The sequence below is a fragment of the Python bivittatus genome, unplaced genomic scaffold, assembly GCF_059951505.1.
Source record: "Python bivittatus isolate LINGU-HERP-01145 unplaced genomic scaffold, Pbiv_v1 ctg000700_np1212, whole genome shotgun sequence".
Classification (NCBI taxonomy): domain Eukaryota; kingdom Metazoa; phylum Chordata; class Lepidosauria; order Squamata; family Pythonidae; genus Python; species Python bivittatus.
In genome coordinates, this window is record NW_028277098.1 from 50,459,450 (window position 1) to 50,478,842 (window position 19,393).

General features: G+C 39.4%; 1 protein-coding gene across 8 annotated transcripts in view; it reads right to left on the bottom strand.

Moving 5' to 3' along the window:
- Positions 1 to 19,393, bottom strand: part of RNF220 (ring finger protein 220) — a 366,981-nt gene that overhangs the window by 15,304 nt on the left and 332,284 nt on the right. For 5 of the 8 annotated variants that reach the window (XM_025164345.2, XM_025164341.2, XM_025164339.2 and 2 more), the window contains one exon: positions 15,685 to 18,827. In XM_025164345.2, coding sequence (XP_025020113.1) covers positions 18,756 to 18,827 — 72 coding nt within the window. In that variant the 3' untranslated portion in view covers positions 15,685 to 18,755. Of the gene's footprint in view, positions 1 to 12,716; positions 12,783 to 15,684; positions 18,828 to 19,393 lie in introns of those variants that run through there. The other 3 variants (XM_088153606.1, XM_088153604.1, XM_088153605.1) reach the window with 1 other exon arrangement.

Here is a 19,393-nt window from a genome sequence, read left to right on the forward strand (position 1 = left end):
TTAATGTAGCCTTATAATAAAGTAGAATTAGCTCATCTGGTCATGTTTCCTGTCTGGTCTACCTAGGAAGGCTGACAGTATGTTGGAAGGAGAGGTAGAGCTCATAGGTTGTGCTCAGAGATCTGGGCCTGACTTGGTAGAGGGTTGTGCCTCAGATGAGCTTCCTACTTTGAATTTCACAGGAAATTTAAGAGAGATCTTAAAAGCATAGTGTATTTAGGGCTATTCTTTATTTTATACGCTAAAGTAAATAACTGCTGAAACTTTTAAGTCTGAATCCTTTCCAGGTCTTGGTGGGGGGAGGGACATGCACTAACTTTTGGTATAGTGATTGACATTAACTGCCCTAATTAGCTTTAGTTATATATGAGCTATATTCATATAAAATAATAGCTGCAAGCTTGCTGCCTTTCTCCCTTGTCTCTTTCTCCTCTGACCTACCTCTTCCCTTGCTCTCTGCTCATGTTTGTGGACTGCAACAGCTTTGTCAGAAGACTGAGTCTGGAGTGTGGGTGTGACAGCACTTGCCCTGGGGTTGAGGTGTGGAACAGGAGACAGATCTAGATTGCAGTCGGGGAGATAAAAAGTGCATCTCCATTTTTATTCACTGCAGAAACGTGCAACAATACAATATTTTACTATTTTACAGTAAGCAATATATTTTTGCTTTTATTAACCATCAATAATGTTTCAATGTAATTTCTAAGTTATTATTAATTATAGGTAATAGATTGTTTTAAATTATGTCATTAATTTAATAAATAAATTAATAATATTCAATACTTGTTGAATTTTTGCATGTGCATAAATGTGACTCACTGATTAGCACATTTTATGTAATGTGGCCCCCTTATTCATTTGGGCTTGAGACCCCTGTTGTACATGGTCTATCCCGGCATTCACACAAATTGGAAAAGCAACCCTTGTCTAGTACCCTTATTTGAAACAAGTTATTTATTGTGAACTTGCACAAAGTATTACATGCTATCCTAGCTTCTGTGTAGAAAATGTATTTCTACCTCGCTTTCATATTCCGGGTGCAAGCTTTCACTGTTCATATTTTGAGGATTGAATAAAAGTCGTACTGTGTGTCCAAACAGCATAGTCCCTGTGCAGGATCTGTAGTTGTTCAAACTGATCACATGCGGGGCAGTTCAATGGCTCTTCTATCATTAATACTTTGCATTGGAAAAGGGCATTTGACAGGTGTACATCAGCCGGATCTTTTATCCTGTCAAAAGGTCTCTTCAGAGTAACTAATGAAAGAACAGGATCTTTTGCATCTGCTTATCTAGCTGGTTGATGATATCCCATAGGGAGACTGAAATAGTTCATGATGCCTTTGTGATTTCCTGCTGTTAGCACAAGTACCTTTTAGGGGAAAGATAAAGCTTTTTTCTAGGCATTTGCTGTACAAAGTTTCACTGTCCTGGGTTCAATCTATTCACAATTCTTGATTTGAAATTCTGCTCATTCCTTACTCTTATCAGTTCAGAAAGCCCATATTCCACTTCACAAATGCTGTTTTCATGATATCATAGAGCTAGAAAGAATCTTGTAAGGCATCAAGTCCAAGCTTACACTCCATGCCACTACAATATTCTTGATGTAAGGTGCTTAAATTCCTTCAGTGAAGGTTACCACACCACCTTCCAAGGCAAGTCTGTTATATTGTTAAACAGTTTACAGTTTGGGTGCCCCAATTTTGCTTTCTTTCCACTAAACCAGTTGTAGACATGTCTTCTGAAGAAATAGAAAATAAACTTAATCTATCTTCTAGCTGACATTTTGCTGTTAAGAGAACATATTTCAGAACTTTGTGAGTGAACAGACATGGCCCAAAAAAGCTGACTGTTGTTGACAACAGTCTTAAGACTGGGAGACATGAAAGCAAACTATTGGGCAGGCTACCTGAAGTAGAGCTTATTTGACCTAGAGGACAATTGATGTCTACCTTCTCTAACCTGTCTTGTTTGGAACCATTTGTCCAGTGGTTATTGTATCTTCTGTGGTCACTCATAAAGTAGTGTGTGCTGTGAAGTTATTATATGTTTTATGGAGAGTCACTGCTGAGATTTCTCTTGCTCTGCCCCATAAATCAGAAAATTCTCTCCTCCCCATCCCTTTTGTGGCTTGAGGGAGCCACAAAAACCAGGACAGATATGAAAATAGTTACGCTGCCTGACCTTGGCCAGCTTAGCTATTTATGACAGTGCCTGGGGTTTGAGGCATAACTAAATTTCCGATTATGCTTTGGCACCAAGAAATATATCTGAGGAGCTAGGACAAACAAATTCTTCTTTGGGTGAGGGGTAAATTCTTCTTTGGGTGAGGGGCTTGTTCCATTACCTCTTAAAGAGGCTTTAGTTCACCCCCTCCTCAAGAAGCCATCGCTGGCTTCTCAAGAAGCCATCACTGGACCCCACTATACTGGACAATTTTCACCCAGTATCGAATGTAATCCTTTTTGGGGAAGGTGATTGAGAAGATGGTTGTGCAACAGCTTCAGAGGATACAGGATGAAGCAGATTACAGTGGGGCAAAAAAGTATTTAGTCAGCCACCAATTGTGCAAGTTCTCCCACTTAAAAAGATGAGAGAGGCCTGTAATTTTCATCACAGGTATACCTCAACTATGAGAGACAAAATGGGGGAAAAAATCCAGAAAATCACATTGTCTGATTTTTAAAGAATTTATTTGCAAATCATGGTGGAAAATAAGTATTTGGTCAATATCAAAAGCTCATCTCAATACTTTGTTATATATCCTTTGTTGGCAATGACAGAGGTCAAACGTTTTCTGCAAGTCTTCACAAGGTTTTCACACAGTGTTGCTGGTATTTTGGCCCATTCCTCCATGCAGATCTCCTCTAGAGCAGTGATGTTTTGGGGCTGTCGCTGGGCAACACGGACTTTCAACTCCCTCTAAAGGTTTTCCATGGGGTTGAGATCTGGAGACTGGCTAGGCCACTCCAGGACCTTGAAATGCTTCTTACGAAGCCACTCCTTCGTTGCCCGGGCAGTGTGTTTGGGATCATTGTCATGCTGAAAGACCCAGCCACGTTTCATCTTCAATGCCCTTGCTGATGGAAGGAGGTGTTCACTCAAAATCTCACGATACATGGCCCCATTCATTCTTTCCTTTACACGGATCAGTCGTCCTGGTCCCTTTGCAGAAAAACAGCCCCAAAGCATGATGTTTCCACCCCCATGCGTCACAGTAGGTATGGTGTTCTTTGAATGCAACTCAGCATTCTCTCTCCTCCAAACACAACAAGTTGAGTTTAGACCAAAACGTTCTACTTTGGTTTCATCTGACCATATGACATTCTCCCAATCCTCTTCTGGATCATCCAAATGCTCTCTAGCAAACTTCAGACAGGCCCGGACATGTACTGGCTTAAGCAGGGGGACAGGGCTGGCACTGCAGGATTTGAGTCCCTGGCGGCGTAGTGTGTTACTGATGGTAGCCTTTGTTACTTTGGTCCCAGCTCTCTGCAGGTCATTCACCAGGTCCCCCCCGTGTGGTTCTGGGATTTTTGCTCACTGTTCTTGTGATCATTTTGACCCCTCGGGGTGAGATCTTGCATGGAGCCCCAGATCGAGGGAGATTATCAGTGGTCTTGTATGTCTTCCATTTTCTAATTATTGCTCCCACAGTTGATTTCTTCACACCAAGCTGCTTGCCTATTGCAGATTCAGTCTTCCCAGCCTGGTGCAGGTCTACAATTTTGTTTCTGGTGTCCTTCGACAGCTCTTTGGTCTTGGCCATAGTGGAGTTTGGAGTGTGACTGTTTGAGGTTGTGGATAGATGTCTTTTATACTGATAACAAGGTCAAACAGGTGCCATTACTACAGGTAACGAGTGGAGGACAGAGGAGCCTCTTAAAGAAGTAGTTACAGGTCTGTGAGAGCCAGACATCTTGCTTGTTTGTAGGTGACCAAATACTTATTTTCCACCATGATTTGCAAATAAATTCTTTAAAAATCAGACAATGTGATTTTCTGGATTTTTTTTCTCATTTTGTCTCTCATAGTTGAGGTATACCTATGATGAAAATTACAGGCCTCTCTCATCTTTTTAAGTGGGAGAACTTGCACAATTGGTGGCTGACTAAATACTTTTTTGCCCCACTGTATCTAAATCCTTTTCAGTCAGGATTCAAACCCTGATATGGGATGGAAACAGTGTTGGTCAGGTTTCTGGATGATCTCTGGGGTGGACGGGATGGGGGTTGTGCATCCATCCTTGCCCTACTTATTTCTTGGCGGCTTTTGATACCATCAACCATGGTGTCCTTCTGGATCAACTCAGAGGATTGGGGGTGGGCAAAATGGTGTTGTGCTGATTCACCGCCTTTCTTAGGGGTCGATTACAGTGAGTGGTGATTGGGGAGGAGAGATCCCGCCCCTGTCCCCTATTGTGTGGGGTGCTGCAGGGGGTGTTCTCTCCATTCCTATTTAACATCTACATGAGGCCACTGGGTGAGCCCATCTGCCACCATGGGGTGAGGAATCATCAGTATGCTGATGATACCCAATTATATATCTCTGCCCTTGGCGAATTAAGCAATGCTGTGGGCATCTTATCCCAGTGCCTTGAGGCTGTGAGAGTCTGGATGGGGAGCAACACTTCAACTGAACTCTAGCAAGACTGAGTGGCTTTGGGTTTTGAGACCTGATGGTTCTAGGACTATATGATCTTTGGTGCTGGATGGAGTTGCACTGCCCCAAACAGACCCCATGCACAATCTGGGGGTTCTCCTAGACTCACAGTTCCTGCTCAAGGAGCAGATAGCAGTCATGGCTAGGAAGGCCTTTGCTCAATTTCATGTTGTGTGTCAGTTGCACCTGTTTGTAGAACAAGGGGCTCTACTCCCAGTCACTCATGCCCTAGTCACTTCCCAGTTGGACTACAGTAATGCACTCTACATGGGGCTGTCCTTGAATAGCATCCAGAAGCTTCAGCTGGTGCAGAATCAGTGGCATGGGTAGTTATGTGTGTTTCCAAAAGAACACACATTACACCTCTGCTCCACGAGCTGTACTGGTTACCAGTCTGTTTCCATGTCCAATTCAAGATGCTGGTTTTGACCCTTAAAGCCTTACATTTCATGGGTTTAAGGTAAACCCATGGGGTTTCAATGGGGCCGGGTTATTTGAGGGATCACCTTTCCCCAATTACACCTGCCTGTCCCACCAGAACCAGCAGAGATGACATGTTGTGGGTCCTGTTGACTAGGGAGTTTCATTTGACAGGTCCTAGGTGGTGGGCCTGTTCTGCTGTAGCCCCTGCTTTATGGAACATCTTCCCCCCCTGAAGTGAGGCTGGCCTCATCCTTTTTAGCTTTCTGGAGGTCCCTCAATATCTGGTTGTGTCAGCAGGCCTGGAGACCCCAGGGGACTGGCAAAATAGTGAGATGGCTCCTGTGTAATTAACACCTCCTCTTCACCTAATCTTTTTTATTCTGTTTTAGTTTTGTGCCTCTTATAATTTTAAGGTTTTTAATATTAATAATATTGATATTAAATTGTATGTATTTTTAAACTTTGTCATATGCTGCCCAGAGTCACTTGATTGTGAGATGAGAGGCTGTATAAATATGATGGATGGATGGATGGATGGATGGATGGATGGATGGATGGATGGATGGATAAATAAATAAATAAATAAATAAATGTGAAGAAGAATCTCCCCACTCTTGATAGTTAAGTTTTTGGTCTTGATTTGGCACAGTGTGCAAATTCTATTTTTTAACCATATTTTATATTGTAGTGCAATGTGTGAGCGAGGCCACAATGTTTATAATACAGCTAATAATTAAAACAAACCATGGCTTAGTGTGATTCAAATCTAGCCACTATCTTTTGTCATGTACTCTTAGCTACTGTATATGAATACAATTTATTTATAAAAATCATTACCATTTTTATCCTTAAAAATAATTTCATAACATGCAAGATTCAAAAACATAACCAAGTCCAACAAGTTAAAAATATTAACAAATCCAACATGGGGTATCTTTCTAGATAATTATGGTTACCCCTTTGATCCCCTATTATCAGGCCCACTGAGTTATACCTCTGTAAACATCCACTTTTTGAAGAGTTCTGGTCACACTTCCATTCTTTGGTAGGGTATATTTCCCTGATAAAATTTGTGTGTGCTGCACTTGTACTGAAGAAAAGAGTGCTAGCTTAGACCAGGTAGATGGTCAGTGAGTAGCGACCTGTTCTCCAGTAAAATAAAAGCAGAATTGCACTGGGAAATGTCCTTAGCTTATATCTGAGCTAAATTCCCTCACTCATGCAAGCTTTGGAAAGGGTTATTTGCTGAATATGTAGATGCCACCTCCCCCAGATGACTCAAATAAGGTTACAAGAAGAAACAAAGAAGTGAGAAAGTTTTGTGGTTCTTTTCTTAGATTGGTGGTTTCACTTTAGTTAGTTGATTAGCTGGCTGGGAAGAAGAAGGATGTTTTTCCATGAGCAGATGGTTGGTGGAGACCTGATAACTGGTTTTCTCCTGTGAATGGAAAAGTATGTAGAGCGCCCTGGGCACCAATATGTTGAGAGATGGAGGTTCTGAACAAGGACATTTACACTGTATTGGATATAGACATAGGAAAAGCAAACATGCAAGATTCAAAAACATAACCAAGTCCAACAAGTTAAAAATATTAACAAATCCAACATGGGGTATATTTAATAAAACTGTACCTGGTCATCACAATTTCTATGACCTTCCGATACTTTCCAGTGTTCCAGATGGGAAGTCCATGTAAGTTAGAAACCCGTTATACGTCTAGAGTTTTACAGGTCAGCTGTTTCCAACCAAAAATAGAGTGGCTATACAATTATGATCTTAGTTTTGTAGTCAAAATTGTTCCTGGGAATTTCCTCTTGCATATTAACACAATGTGGATTTAGTTTAATTAAATTAGCTTCGTTGTTTTCTTTCTAAGTTCTGATCTGGGGAGCTACCTAAGAAGTGGAGAGTTCAAACTGAATTTATAGAAAAAATGCCCTACTTTGATCCAGTTCCCATTAACAATCACAATCCCCAATCTTACATTAGAATTTCCAGTGCTCAGTTGCAGATAAAGTATAAGAGATGGGTTTAAAACAAAACACAAATGTAGTTTGGTATAGCATGAACATCTATTTCCTGGTCACTTTCTTACTATTAGCAATTACCTGTTATTCAGTTGTTAAAAATAAAGTAAAAGCAAATAAAAATTTGCTTTTACACTACACAGTGTAAAACTTTGAGGATTCCCTGTCCCTGTCCGTAGTTCCTGACAGCAAAACAGAAAGGACTTCTGAGGCAGGGCTGGGCAACCCTTTTTGTGAGGAAATGAAATCTGCTGTAGGTCACACATATGGTCAAGAGTGAGGGGATTTTTTAAATAGTTTTTTAATCACTAATTTTGGGATTAAAATTATCATACTACTCTGTTGTAACGATGTTGGTATTTATACATAAATAGGTATAGATACTATATTTGATTTTAGCCAAAAGACCAAGAAACAATTATATATAGAGAGAAAGCTCCATTTGAGTAGGACCCAGTGGAAAAACCTCTTTCTAATTATCTAATTTCTTCTTAGAGCTATTCAAATTGCAACCATCAGAATTCGTGGTAGTGAATTTTGTGGTATAACTGTGTAGTGGCCTCTCCTTTGTCTCTCCCAAATCCTCTACCATTCAGCACCCTTTGATAGCTGCAGGTCTTATTTTACAGAAGAAAAAAAAAACCTATTATCCACATGGTGGATAATTATATATTATGTATTGCCTTAGTCAAATTTTTAAAAAGCTTAATGTTAATTTACCACCCAAGGGCAAGCATTCTGACTGTGGTGGTTGCTCTTTGCAGCATTTTTTTTTTTTTGAGATATAGCAACCAGAACCAAACACAGTATTCAAAGTGTGACTAAGGTATATAGATTATACAAAAGGTTTACTGCATGTTTTATTTTCAGTCTATTTCCTAATGATCCCAGAAATGGATTTGCATGTTTCTCAGCTGCTGTATACTGGGTCAAAGTTTCCATTGAACTATTCACTCAACCCAATATTTATTTCTTGATCATTCTCAACTATTCTGTGTGATCCATGTACTACAGTAGTAGGCTGAATTCTGAATAGATCCACCATGCATATAGTGCAAAAGAGATAACTTTAGGATATTGAACCCAGGAATATGAATACCAGAACCAAATGAACGTACAGTCCTTTTGCATTAAAAAACTAATTTATCAGTGTAATTTAGGGTTTGGCAAGTAATTTTGCTGTTACTACTGTTATATACAGATGAAACTCAAAAAATTAGAATATCGTGCAAATGTTCAGTTATGTCAGTAAGGCAACTCAAAAGGTGAAACCAATATATGAGATAGATGCATTACATGCAAAGCGAGATATGTCAAGCCTTACTTTGGTATAATTGTGATGATTATGGCGTACAGCTTATGAAAACCCCAAATTCACAATCTCAGAAAATTAGAATATTACATGACATCAATAACACAAGGATTGGAAATAGAACAATATCGGACCTCTGCAAAGTATAAGCATGCATATGTACTCAGTACTTGGTTTGGGCCCCTTTTGCAGCAATGACTGCCGCAATGTGGCATGGCATGGATGCTATCAGCCTGTGGCACTGCTGAGGTGTTATGGAAGACCAGGATGCTTCAATAGCGGCCTTCAGCTCCGCTGCATTGTTCAGTCTCATGTCCCTCATCTTTCTCCTGGCAATGCCCCATAGATTCTCTATGGGGTTCAGGTCAGGCGAGTTTGCTGGCCAATCAAGCACAGTAATCCCATGGTCACTGAACCAGGTTTTGGTACTTTTGGCAATGTGGGCAGATGCCAAGTCCTGCTGGAAAATGAAGTCAGCATCCCCATAAAGCTCGTCTGCGGAAGGAAGCATGAAGTGCTCCAAAATCTCCTGGTAGACGGCTGCATTGACCCTGGACTTAATGAAGCACGGTGGACCAACACCAGCAGATGACATGGCTCCCCAAATCAACAGAGACTGTGGAAAGTTCACACTGGACTTCAAGCATCATGCATTGTGTGCCTCTCCATTCTTCCTCCAGACTCTGGGTCCTTGGTTCCCAAATGAGATGCAAAAGTTGCTCTCATCAGAAAAGAGGACTTTGGACCACTGGGCAACAGACCAGTTCTTTTTTTCTGTAGCCCAGGTAAGACGCTTCTGACGTTGTTTGTTGTTCAGGAGCGGCTTGACAAGAGGAATACGACATTTGAAGCCCATGTCCAGGATCCGTCTGTGTGTGGTGGCTCTTGATGCACTAACTCCAGCCTCAGTCCACTCCTTGTGAAAGTCCCCAACACTTTTGAATGGCCTTTTCCTGACAATCCTCTCCAGGCTGCGGTCATCCCTGCTGCTTGTGCACCTTTTTCTACCACACTTTTCCCTTCCACATAACCTTCTATTGATGTGCTTTGATACAGCACTATGGGAACATCCAACTTCTTTTGCAATTACCCTTTGGCACTTTCCCTCCTTATGGAGGGTGTCAATGATGGTTTTCTGCACAACTGTCAGGTCAGCAGTCTTTCCCATGCTTGTGATTCCTACTGAACCAGCCTGAGAGACCATTTAAAGGCTCAGGAACCCTTTGCAGGTGTTATGGATTCATTAGCTGAGTAGAGTGGGACACTTTGAGCCTAGAATATTGAACCTTTTTACACTATTCTAATTTTCTGAGATTGTGAATTTGGGGTTTTCATAAGCTGTACGCCATAATCATCACAATTATACCAAAGTAAGGCTTGACATATCTCGCTTTGCATGTAATGTGTCTATCTCATATATTGGTTTCACCTTTTGAGTTGCCTTACTGACATAACTGAACATTTGCACGACATTCTAATTTTTCGAGTTTCACCTGTAGTTAGAAAACTTTGTGGATCCAAAAGAAATCACCCAGAGAGATCTGGACTACTTTCTGCCTACTCCTGATCAACAGTGATTAACTTGTGTCATTTATGCAGTATCATATTCTATACCAGATATTCTTCTTTGGCACAACCCACATATTATATGGTTTATGATTATCTGCAAATAAAACCATCTGTTGAATGAAAAGCAAATTAAAATACTGAATGAAGTTTGAAAAGAAACAAGGAAAACCTAAAAGGGAATGATATGAATACAAATACTGCATCTGAATCTTTTCCCACATATTGCCACTGTATTTATAAAATGTTCTGTACCCATTTGTATTAAAACTAGAACACAGAATTTATATTATTTAAGGTAATAGTAGTCCAACTCTTAGTACAAGCAAGAAAACCATTAGTATGATACGGCTAACAATTTGGTCAGCCAACCTTAATTTGGTCTATTAAGGAAAGTCCAACATTTTCAGTGGGTCTTTTGTTGGTCAACTAACCCAAAGGGAGTTAATTTAGCTCAAAACAACCCCAGGACATTTCAGATTAAACTAACCATGTGGTCAACTGTGTTATCTGAATGAAAGCGAGAGATTACCAGGCAGTTAAGTGTCCTCCTGCTTTCAAGGCAGGGAAGGTATCCTTGAGCACTCCAACAAAAACAAGGTTTCTTTAGGCACTCTTTGATTTTGGTTTTTTTTGGTCTTCTTGTGACAACATGGGCCACCCCCTGAAAAGAAGTGGATAAGTCTCCACTTTGGTTTACAGTGGTGCTAACTTTGTTCACATCATTGGGAAAAAAAAGAAAAGATACCTGCAAAGGGGAAAAAATGGCAGAACATGCTAGTTTCCCAACTTCCTTTACAGTATCTATAAGAACGTAGAAAATAGTTATTCTGAATTTAAATGGGTCATCAGCAATTGTGCAGTGCCAGTGTTTGGGGGATGAATCAGTCTTCTAGGGAAATGGGCTGGGTTTTCAGTTGTGTTATATGAACATTGTCATTGTCAGAAATTCTTCCTAATGCTCAGTCAAAATTGATCGTCTTATAATTCCAAAATATTTGTTTCCTATTCTTTGAATGAAGAAAAAATGAACAAAAATTGTTTATGAAGTAGTCTTTCAAACATTTGAAAGTGGCTATCATAATTGTGTTTTTTCAGCTTTTTCTCTTAGCTCCCTGTCACCTTTGTCATATTTTAGTGTCTAGAATGGAACAGGGGTTGGATCTAATTAAGTGCTTAGTGGAATTCTGCTTGCACTGGAGGAAGGGAGATATAGAAGTATCATAGACTCATAGAACTTGGGTTTCAACAGCAATTGGGACTGGGAATGCCATCGCTAAGTGATGCAGTAAATGCAGTGTCACATGACTGCATCACTTACCAATGGCAGTCCCGGTTGCCATCATTAAAGATCGCTGAAGACTGCATGTGATCACAATTTCCTGCTGACTTCTCCATTGACTTTGCTTGAGGGAAGCTGGCAGGGAACATCAGAAATTGCAATCACGTGACTGCAGATCGCTGCAATGATGTAATTGTGAGCTGGGCACATGACCACAGGGATGCAGCAATGGCCAGAACTCTGAGAAGTCATCATAAGTCCCCCTCATTCAGCACTGTTGTAACTTTGAATGGTTGCTGAACAAATGGTCATAACCTGAGGACTATCTGTAAAGTTGAAAGAGATCTTAGATCATCTAGTTCTATCCCTGCTTAGTGCAGGATCCATTAGAGCAGTGTTTTTCAACCTTGGTAATTTTAAGATGTGTGGACTTTAATTCCTGGAATTCCCCAGCCTGCAATCATATCCCTCCTCAAACATCTCTTTTGTAAACAAAATATACCCAAATCCTTTAACAGAATTCCATGTAGTTGCTGATCATGACAGAGACAATTGCATCCTGTGATCTGGACCTATGCTTCTCCAATCTTAATCTTCCCCAAAATAATATTTGTCTGTGAAACAATTGCATTATACTGCTATCTCATGTTTAACTTGCAATCAACAAGGACACCCAGCTCCTTTTCACATGCTAAAACCTTTCATTTTTTCCTATACAAATGCAGAATTCTACATTTCTCCTTGTTAAATCCATTATATTCATTCAACCCACTGTTCAAACCTATCTAGATTATTTTGCATCTTCTCTTTGTCCTCTATGGTATTAGCCACCCTCCCAGCTTTATGTGATCTCCCTCATCCAGATCTTTAATAATGTTAAACACCATAGGATCCATGATAAGTGTCCTATGGCACTCCACTCAGAGTCTTAAGCAAACCCTCTTTGGATCCAGTCATTTAGCCAACTGGGAATCCATCCAACAGTAGTATAATCTACTCATATTTTACTATTTTATTAAGGAGTGTGTCATGAGTGACTCTGTCACTGTGCTGAGGTCCAGGTACACTATGTCTACAGCATTTCCCTGATCTACGAAGCTAGTAATGCTATCAAATAAGGAGATAAAGGTAGTTTTGACAACCCACGTTAGCTCTTGTTCATTCTTGCATGCCTAACCAAGTGCTCACAAATCAGCTGCTGGATAATCTGAGGAGCTTCCTTACTGCAATACAGACATTTAGCTGACATGTCTGTAGTTTCCCAGGCCTTTCTTCCACATTTGCTCTCCTCCAGCCTTCTAGGATCTTGCTAGTCCTCCAGGGGTTCTCAAAGATACCTGAGATCTTTTCTGTGATAATCTCTACAAGTTGCTTTAGTTACCATATGATGTAATTCATCTGGCTCTGGGTACTTCAGATTAACATTAGAAAAGTTCCTAACCTCTCTTAAGGTGCTGTTCCATTCTTCCCTCAGTAGCATAATGACCAGTTGGGATCCATTCCCCTTCTGAGAGAAAACAGATGCAAAATAGGAGTTAAGAAAATTTGTTTACTCACCATCATCTCAGACCTGGATAAACCATTAAGCAAAATAAGCATGTGGTTAGGGTACCAAGGGCAGGAAGTCACCAGTTTTTTCCCCTATCATGTCCGTAACTCTTTCACTGCCTCATTTGACTTGGTTTTCAATAAATGTTTATTTGGATGTTAACCATTTTATTAAAAATGCATGAAAAAGTGTTGAAAATTTGCATTTTTTTCTGTGGCCCTAGCCATAAGTAAATAATTTGCTTATATTGCTTATTGCTATTTAGTGTTAATTTTTAAAGTTTATATTTAATATATTTGTGGGGTCTGTCCTGGAAGAAAACTGATTTTTAATTTCTTATTTCACCTTCAGTGCTTATTGAGTCTTAATGTCTTGTCAGTTAAGGAACTGAAGAGCCGAAGAGCACCACTATTGGGCTGTGTTTAGGGCATCAATTGGCCTTAATCCAGCCCTGCATCACCTGTTACCAAATTCACTACTTTCTCCTTACAATGGCACATCTTTTTGGTACCCAAAGAATGCTGTTATTTGGTATCTCTCACAAATCTCATTTGGAGAATGCTTTGAAATTGCCTTATTTTCTCATACAGGGAGCCTATACTTGATTCTAGAGCATTTCCTGTTTGTGGGTCCAGCTATAAGTGGCCAGTGAGTTGATAAAGTACCATTACCAAATTTCCAATACTGAAATTCATCTGATCTTCCAGATTCTTGGCTGAATCTATTTACAGGCAGTCCTCAGATTATGACCACTTGTTCTGTGACCATTCAAAATTGCAATAATGCTGAACAAGGGGGACTTACGATGGGTTCTTGGAGTTCTGGCCGCCATAGCATCCCCATGGTCACGTGATTGCTACTTGGTGCCCAGCTCATGATTATGATGTTGCAGCAAGCCATGGTCATGTGACCACAATTTCCAATGTTTCCTGCCAGCTTCCCACAAGCAAGGTCAATGGGGAGGTCAGAAGTTGCGGTCATGTGAGGTCCTCACTTAACGAAAGCAACTGGGACTGCCAGAATTGATGTCACTAAGAGATATGGTCACATGACGTTGCATTTACGACCATGTCATTTAGCAACACCAACTCTGATCCCAATTGCCATTGTAACCTGAGGACTACCCGTAACGATTTCATTTTGTTATAATTTGATGAGATCCTGTTTTCAAATCTAATTTAAAAGCAGCACACACATCTCTCTCTATGCTACATTTCGTGTATAGAGTGGTCACTTTCTATCCAATGGGTTACAGCATGTAAGATCTGCTAAAATAGTTTTTTTTTTATAACTGAACATTAAGTATGTATGAATTGCTTTAGGTCTTTTAACATCTATAGTATATTATTACATGGAGTTTATTTGGATCTTTTTTATATGTAAGGCTGTCAAGTAAGATATCAGTTATTTTTATGTATTTCATTTTGCCTAATTACATACAAAATGTTATCATTTAGATTTAATTTAGTTTTCTATCCTGTCAAGCTTATATTGATATTTTTTTTTATAAGCTATCCCTTTCAGTTTAGTATAAATTACAAAACTATTTATTGATATTTATAACCCACTTGCCCTGAATAAACCCAGTCAGTAGTGGCTAAGCATCACTTCTGTGCTGAACAACTCTGAGACCAAGACAAAGTTCCACAGCTGTCCTCTTCTCTTGAGGCTGAAAAGAAGCTACTGATCAACATTCTTTTGATATAAGCTATATTTACATAACACACTTACTTGTAATTTACTCAATCCAATTTCCCGGATTTGTACAACACATGGAATTAAGTAACTAACCACAGTGGTTGGGCTTCTGCTAGTTAAAATAAGGTAAGATTATCGTGTGGTTCAGGGTGTTACCTGAACTCAGGTATAGATCATCAATACATGTTAGCATGATCTCGCTTTCAATTTTACCAGCTTGCCAGTAAAATTATGATGGACCATGTTGTAATCAAATTATGCTAATTCAGCAATATTCTGATTATTAAACTAGCAATTTATACAAAAAAAGTTAACACAGCATGATTTAAAAGCAATTCAGTGTGGGAAGAGGAAAAGTATTGGAGGAATTCTCATGTTTTGCAGGACTTGTGCTAGCAGGGATGAAGAGCAGGGCTTAATATTTCCTTTATAATTATCATCATCATCATCAATTAAAAATTGTCTTTGCTATGCCAGTTCCAGGGCTGAATAGTTTTCCCATTGTTCCTGGAATATGTCAGAGGAATGGAAAGGTTTGAATTTTGTAGTTCTAAAGCTGCCCACAACATATCCTTGGAATGCATACTTTTTACCCTGGTCCTTCTGGGATCAGAAGGATTGTAATTAAATATATTTTGAAAAAACAAAGTGGATTTTCTAAGAGTTTGATAGTTGCTTGTAAACTGCATAAGAAGCTATAATAGTTAAAAAAAGAAAAGAAAAAGGCAATTAATTGGGTATATTTGGCACTAATAGTCATTTGAGATCCATTGTGCTACAAAAGACTCACAATGATGTACGATCACTGATTATGATTTAACAGTGACTATATGCAAGAGGGGGAGAGCCAGTTTGGTGTAGTGGTTAAAGCACCAGGCTAGAGACTGGGAGACTGTGAGTTCTAGTCCGGCCTTAGGCACAAAGCCAGCTGGGTGGGCTTGGGCCAGTCATTCTCTCTCAGCCTTAGAAGAAAGCAATGGCAAATGACTTCTGAAAAACCTTGCCAAGAAAACTGCAGGGACTCATCCAGGCAGTCACTAGGAGTCAACACTGACTCAAAGGCACCAAAAAAAAAAAAAAAAAGCAACAGAAGTACCTGATTTTGAAACTGCCAAACCAAGGGATAAAACTAACAAGTAGAAGACTAGAAGCACAACTTGGAAGCTTTTATATTCATTTAATTAATGTCAATGTAGTTTACAAACGGGAATGACAAGTACCTTTTTATAGAATATACATCGACACACAATCATCGACACAACTTGAATATCACCTTGTGCAGCTGGGAATCTTTGGGCAAAGATAGTTCATTTATTTTCAAGCTCATTGAGGGAGAGGAGGGAGTAGCTATAGAGTTCTGTAAAATGTGCCTTCTCCAGAGGAGGAAATTAACAAGTTAGTCTTTTGCATCTGTCTTATCAGGTTTTCTCTGCTCTCCTTACTCCTCAAGAAAAAAAAATGTAGGGACAGATTCAGGTTTAAAAATAAATGCTAATAGTTATATGTGGTTTTACATATATTCATTTGGCTTAGAATTAGTCCACAGGACCAGAGGAAGCTCTTTACTCCCTTGCTGGGACATCAAGGATGAGCCTTCTCAGCTTATTGTCTAACAGATCAGGGAGAAGCATAGCTGTGTACTAAATGTCCCAGCAAAGATGGTTTGATTGTATTGGGCAAGCAGGTTTTTCAGTGACACATGGTATCATCCCCACCATGACAGATTGAGGAAGGAATAAGTGCTATACAGCTGTGGAATCTTGGGCCTGAACAGATAGCATTCTGGATGCTCTATGGCTCTTGCAAACTGTTGGACATTTAGGATGCCAGATCTATACTTGCTTAAACCAACTGTCCCCCCCCTTCCTACCCACCTCCCACAACTAACACAAGCTGCAAATCAGCCTTCAATATGTTGCTTGACTGCTGCAACATTTTTGACTGAGACCCACTGATTCAGGTATTTTGGGGATATTTTGGAAGCTCAGAATTGTCTAAGGATAAAAATTCTCCGTAAGACAATTGTATGTATATGAGGGTGAAGTCATGTAATAAGAGGCTGCTAACAACAGTTGTCTTTAACTTGCATTCAGTGCATACTCAACCCAACTACAATAGGAATAAAGAATCTTGGACTCAGGGAAAAACTTGTGGTCTGATCAATACCATGCCAAAGGTTTTCACAACAGCATGATAATCTAGCCAGATGTTTTAGTGCAATCATGTCCTTCTGAGGCTTAAATGCACAGATATAGCATAAAATGGAATTAAGGAAAAAGGGGAAAAAGTTATTCAGTAGAAGACCCAGGACCATAATTCTGTTAATTTCACATTGTAACCCCAGTTTAAATAGTAATTGATAAGCATATTTGCCTATCAGCATCAAGCAGGCTGCTAACTTCCTCTCAGAATTCACAGTAACTTTGTAATGTGTTCCCTGAATGGACTACAAATGGCAATGTTTGGCTGTGCATGTAAAAACTGCAGTTTTTTTTTTAATTAAGGCAGGTAGTGAATGAACTGCACATGGCTCACAGGGTTATTTTCAAAATGCAGAACAAAGGGCTAAAAAAAAATGTTTGTTAGGAATGCTGAGGAAATGGATGGAGATTAAATTAATCTAATTTTGAACAAACCCAGATTACATTCCACTATTACCAGAGTCAGAGCAGAATTGATAAAAGAAGGAAACAAGACTGGCACATACCTATTTCCTTTTCAAAGTGAAACATGAACATCTGAAAATTAGATGAAACATCTGCTAAGAAAAACATTCCAGAGTAGAACAGACTGCCAGTAGCTGGACCTGGGAACATGTCAAAGCAGAATGATAAAGATTCTGCCAGAGGTATGAAGGGTTGACAGAGCACTGGGTGTTCTGCTGCATTTATTTTGGGGCCCTGGTTCAAATTTAATTCTTGTAAGCTTGCAGATTGGTGAATACAATTACGTTCGGACAAAAGAGCTTCAGCTTTCACAAGACAAACTGGGCTGAACAAAGCTACACTAACAATGCCATCTGTAGTAGACAAAGACCACTTTCTTCTGCTTCATGTAAGTGCCTATCAGAGAGGTCACCAATGCTGCACGTTCATTGTTGCTAAGGCAGTTACAACACTCCTAGATGGCACATCTGGAATCCAAAAATTAAAACGTGACTGGGACATCATATGATTGCCAAAACTTTACAAGATTTCAGACATTTTTTTAAAAAATATATTTTGGTGCCTGTGCCATCATGTGGGATTGCATAAGAATGTTTAGTGCCTGAAAAGTCTACTGATCCCAGCTATGACTTTTCCCACAGGCAACGGAGTAAGCTTGCACATCTGTGTTTTCCCAAGTGAAAAAATGGAAAAGGGTTTCAGTGTAGTCAGTATTTTATATAAATAGCCCATTAAGCTGTAACAAATGACAGAAAACCTGTTTTTTCTATTTTCCTCAGAAGTCATGTAAGTTATGGCCGAAACTACGAAAAGTTGTTAATTTCATATCTGAATGAGGAAATATACACCACAGAACATTAAACCATTTATATTATATATATGTATAATATATATATATATATATATATATACTTTTTTTAAACTAATGACTTTAATGCAAAAACTCTGCAGAACCAAGAAAAATATGGGTTTAATGTTCTCTGCTTATTTTTTTCTCTTCTTTTTTAAAAAAAGTACACCCCCCCAAAGGAAAAAATAAAAAGGGAAACATTAGTATGTAATGTTGGAGTCTATCCCATTTATACACAACATTGTAAACATATAGTCTATATTACATGTGCTTCATTCTGCCTTTGTGGGTGTGAAGGTATAGGTTTTTTCTTTGATTAAAAAAATCCACTAGAACACCACAAATAAAAAGAGGGTGGGAAGGAGAATGCAGGTTACAGGTTCTGACAGTTCCTGCGATGGAAGATCCAGCACCTTCTCATGCTTCCCTGAAAAGGCTTGTAAGTTGTCCACAATGGAACCCCAACTCTTGGAGAAATGGGACAGACGTGGAACAGCAGTTTGTAAAAAAAAGAAAAAAGAATCACAATAAGGATTCTGGTTTGGCCTTCTTGTGGAGTTGGCAGCACCAGTGACAGGTTCGGAAGCAGAGGCATCGTGCAGCTCCCTCAGCCTCTAGTCCACTTTTGGAGTCTTTAGTTTCAAGTGTCTGTGTTGCTGCCACTCCTTTCCCCTAGTCCCCATGGTTCAAGCAACCTGGTCTCAGCAGCCATCTTTTTCATAAGTAGATGCGCCTGAGGTCCCCTGGTGAGGTGATGGTATTGCACTGAGGGCACAGCTTCTTAGCACCCTGTGAAGGATTGAGAACAGAGTTATGAAGCACAAGGATGCTATCTCAGTCACATCGTAACAGAAGAAGACACAAAAGGAAGTAGTCAGAAGTGGCAAACTGTGTCCAACCATTATAGGAAACAGGCTATAAATGGTAGCTTCCATGAATACTGTGCAACTCAAAATTTGAAATGTTTTTGAGTAACTTTGAAGTATTAAGCATGTAGCTTGCATGTATAATAAAAATGTACTCTTAACAAAATTAAATATATAGCCCTAAAAGCTAAGCTTGAGTCAAACTACAAAAACCCCAAACCCCTTAACTGCAGAATATGAGTAACCTTTACCATGTTTTTATGCGGCCATTTTAGATCTAGTAGCCAACAGCAATGAACCTATATTTCAGGTTGGCACACCCAAAAAAGCCATCTACAATGGTAAAAAAAAATTGAAACAAAGAAAGGCATGTGATATATAAAGTAAATGAAACAAAACAATGCCTAATACAGTCCTGTGAAAAAGTCCATCCCACTGATTTTTTTTACTTTTTCAACATACAGATATTTGATCTTCATTTCAACAACC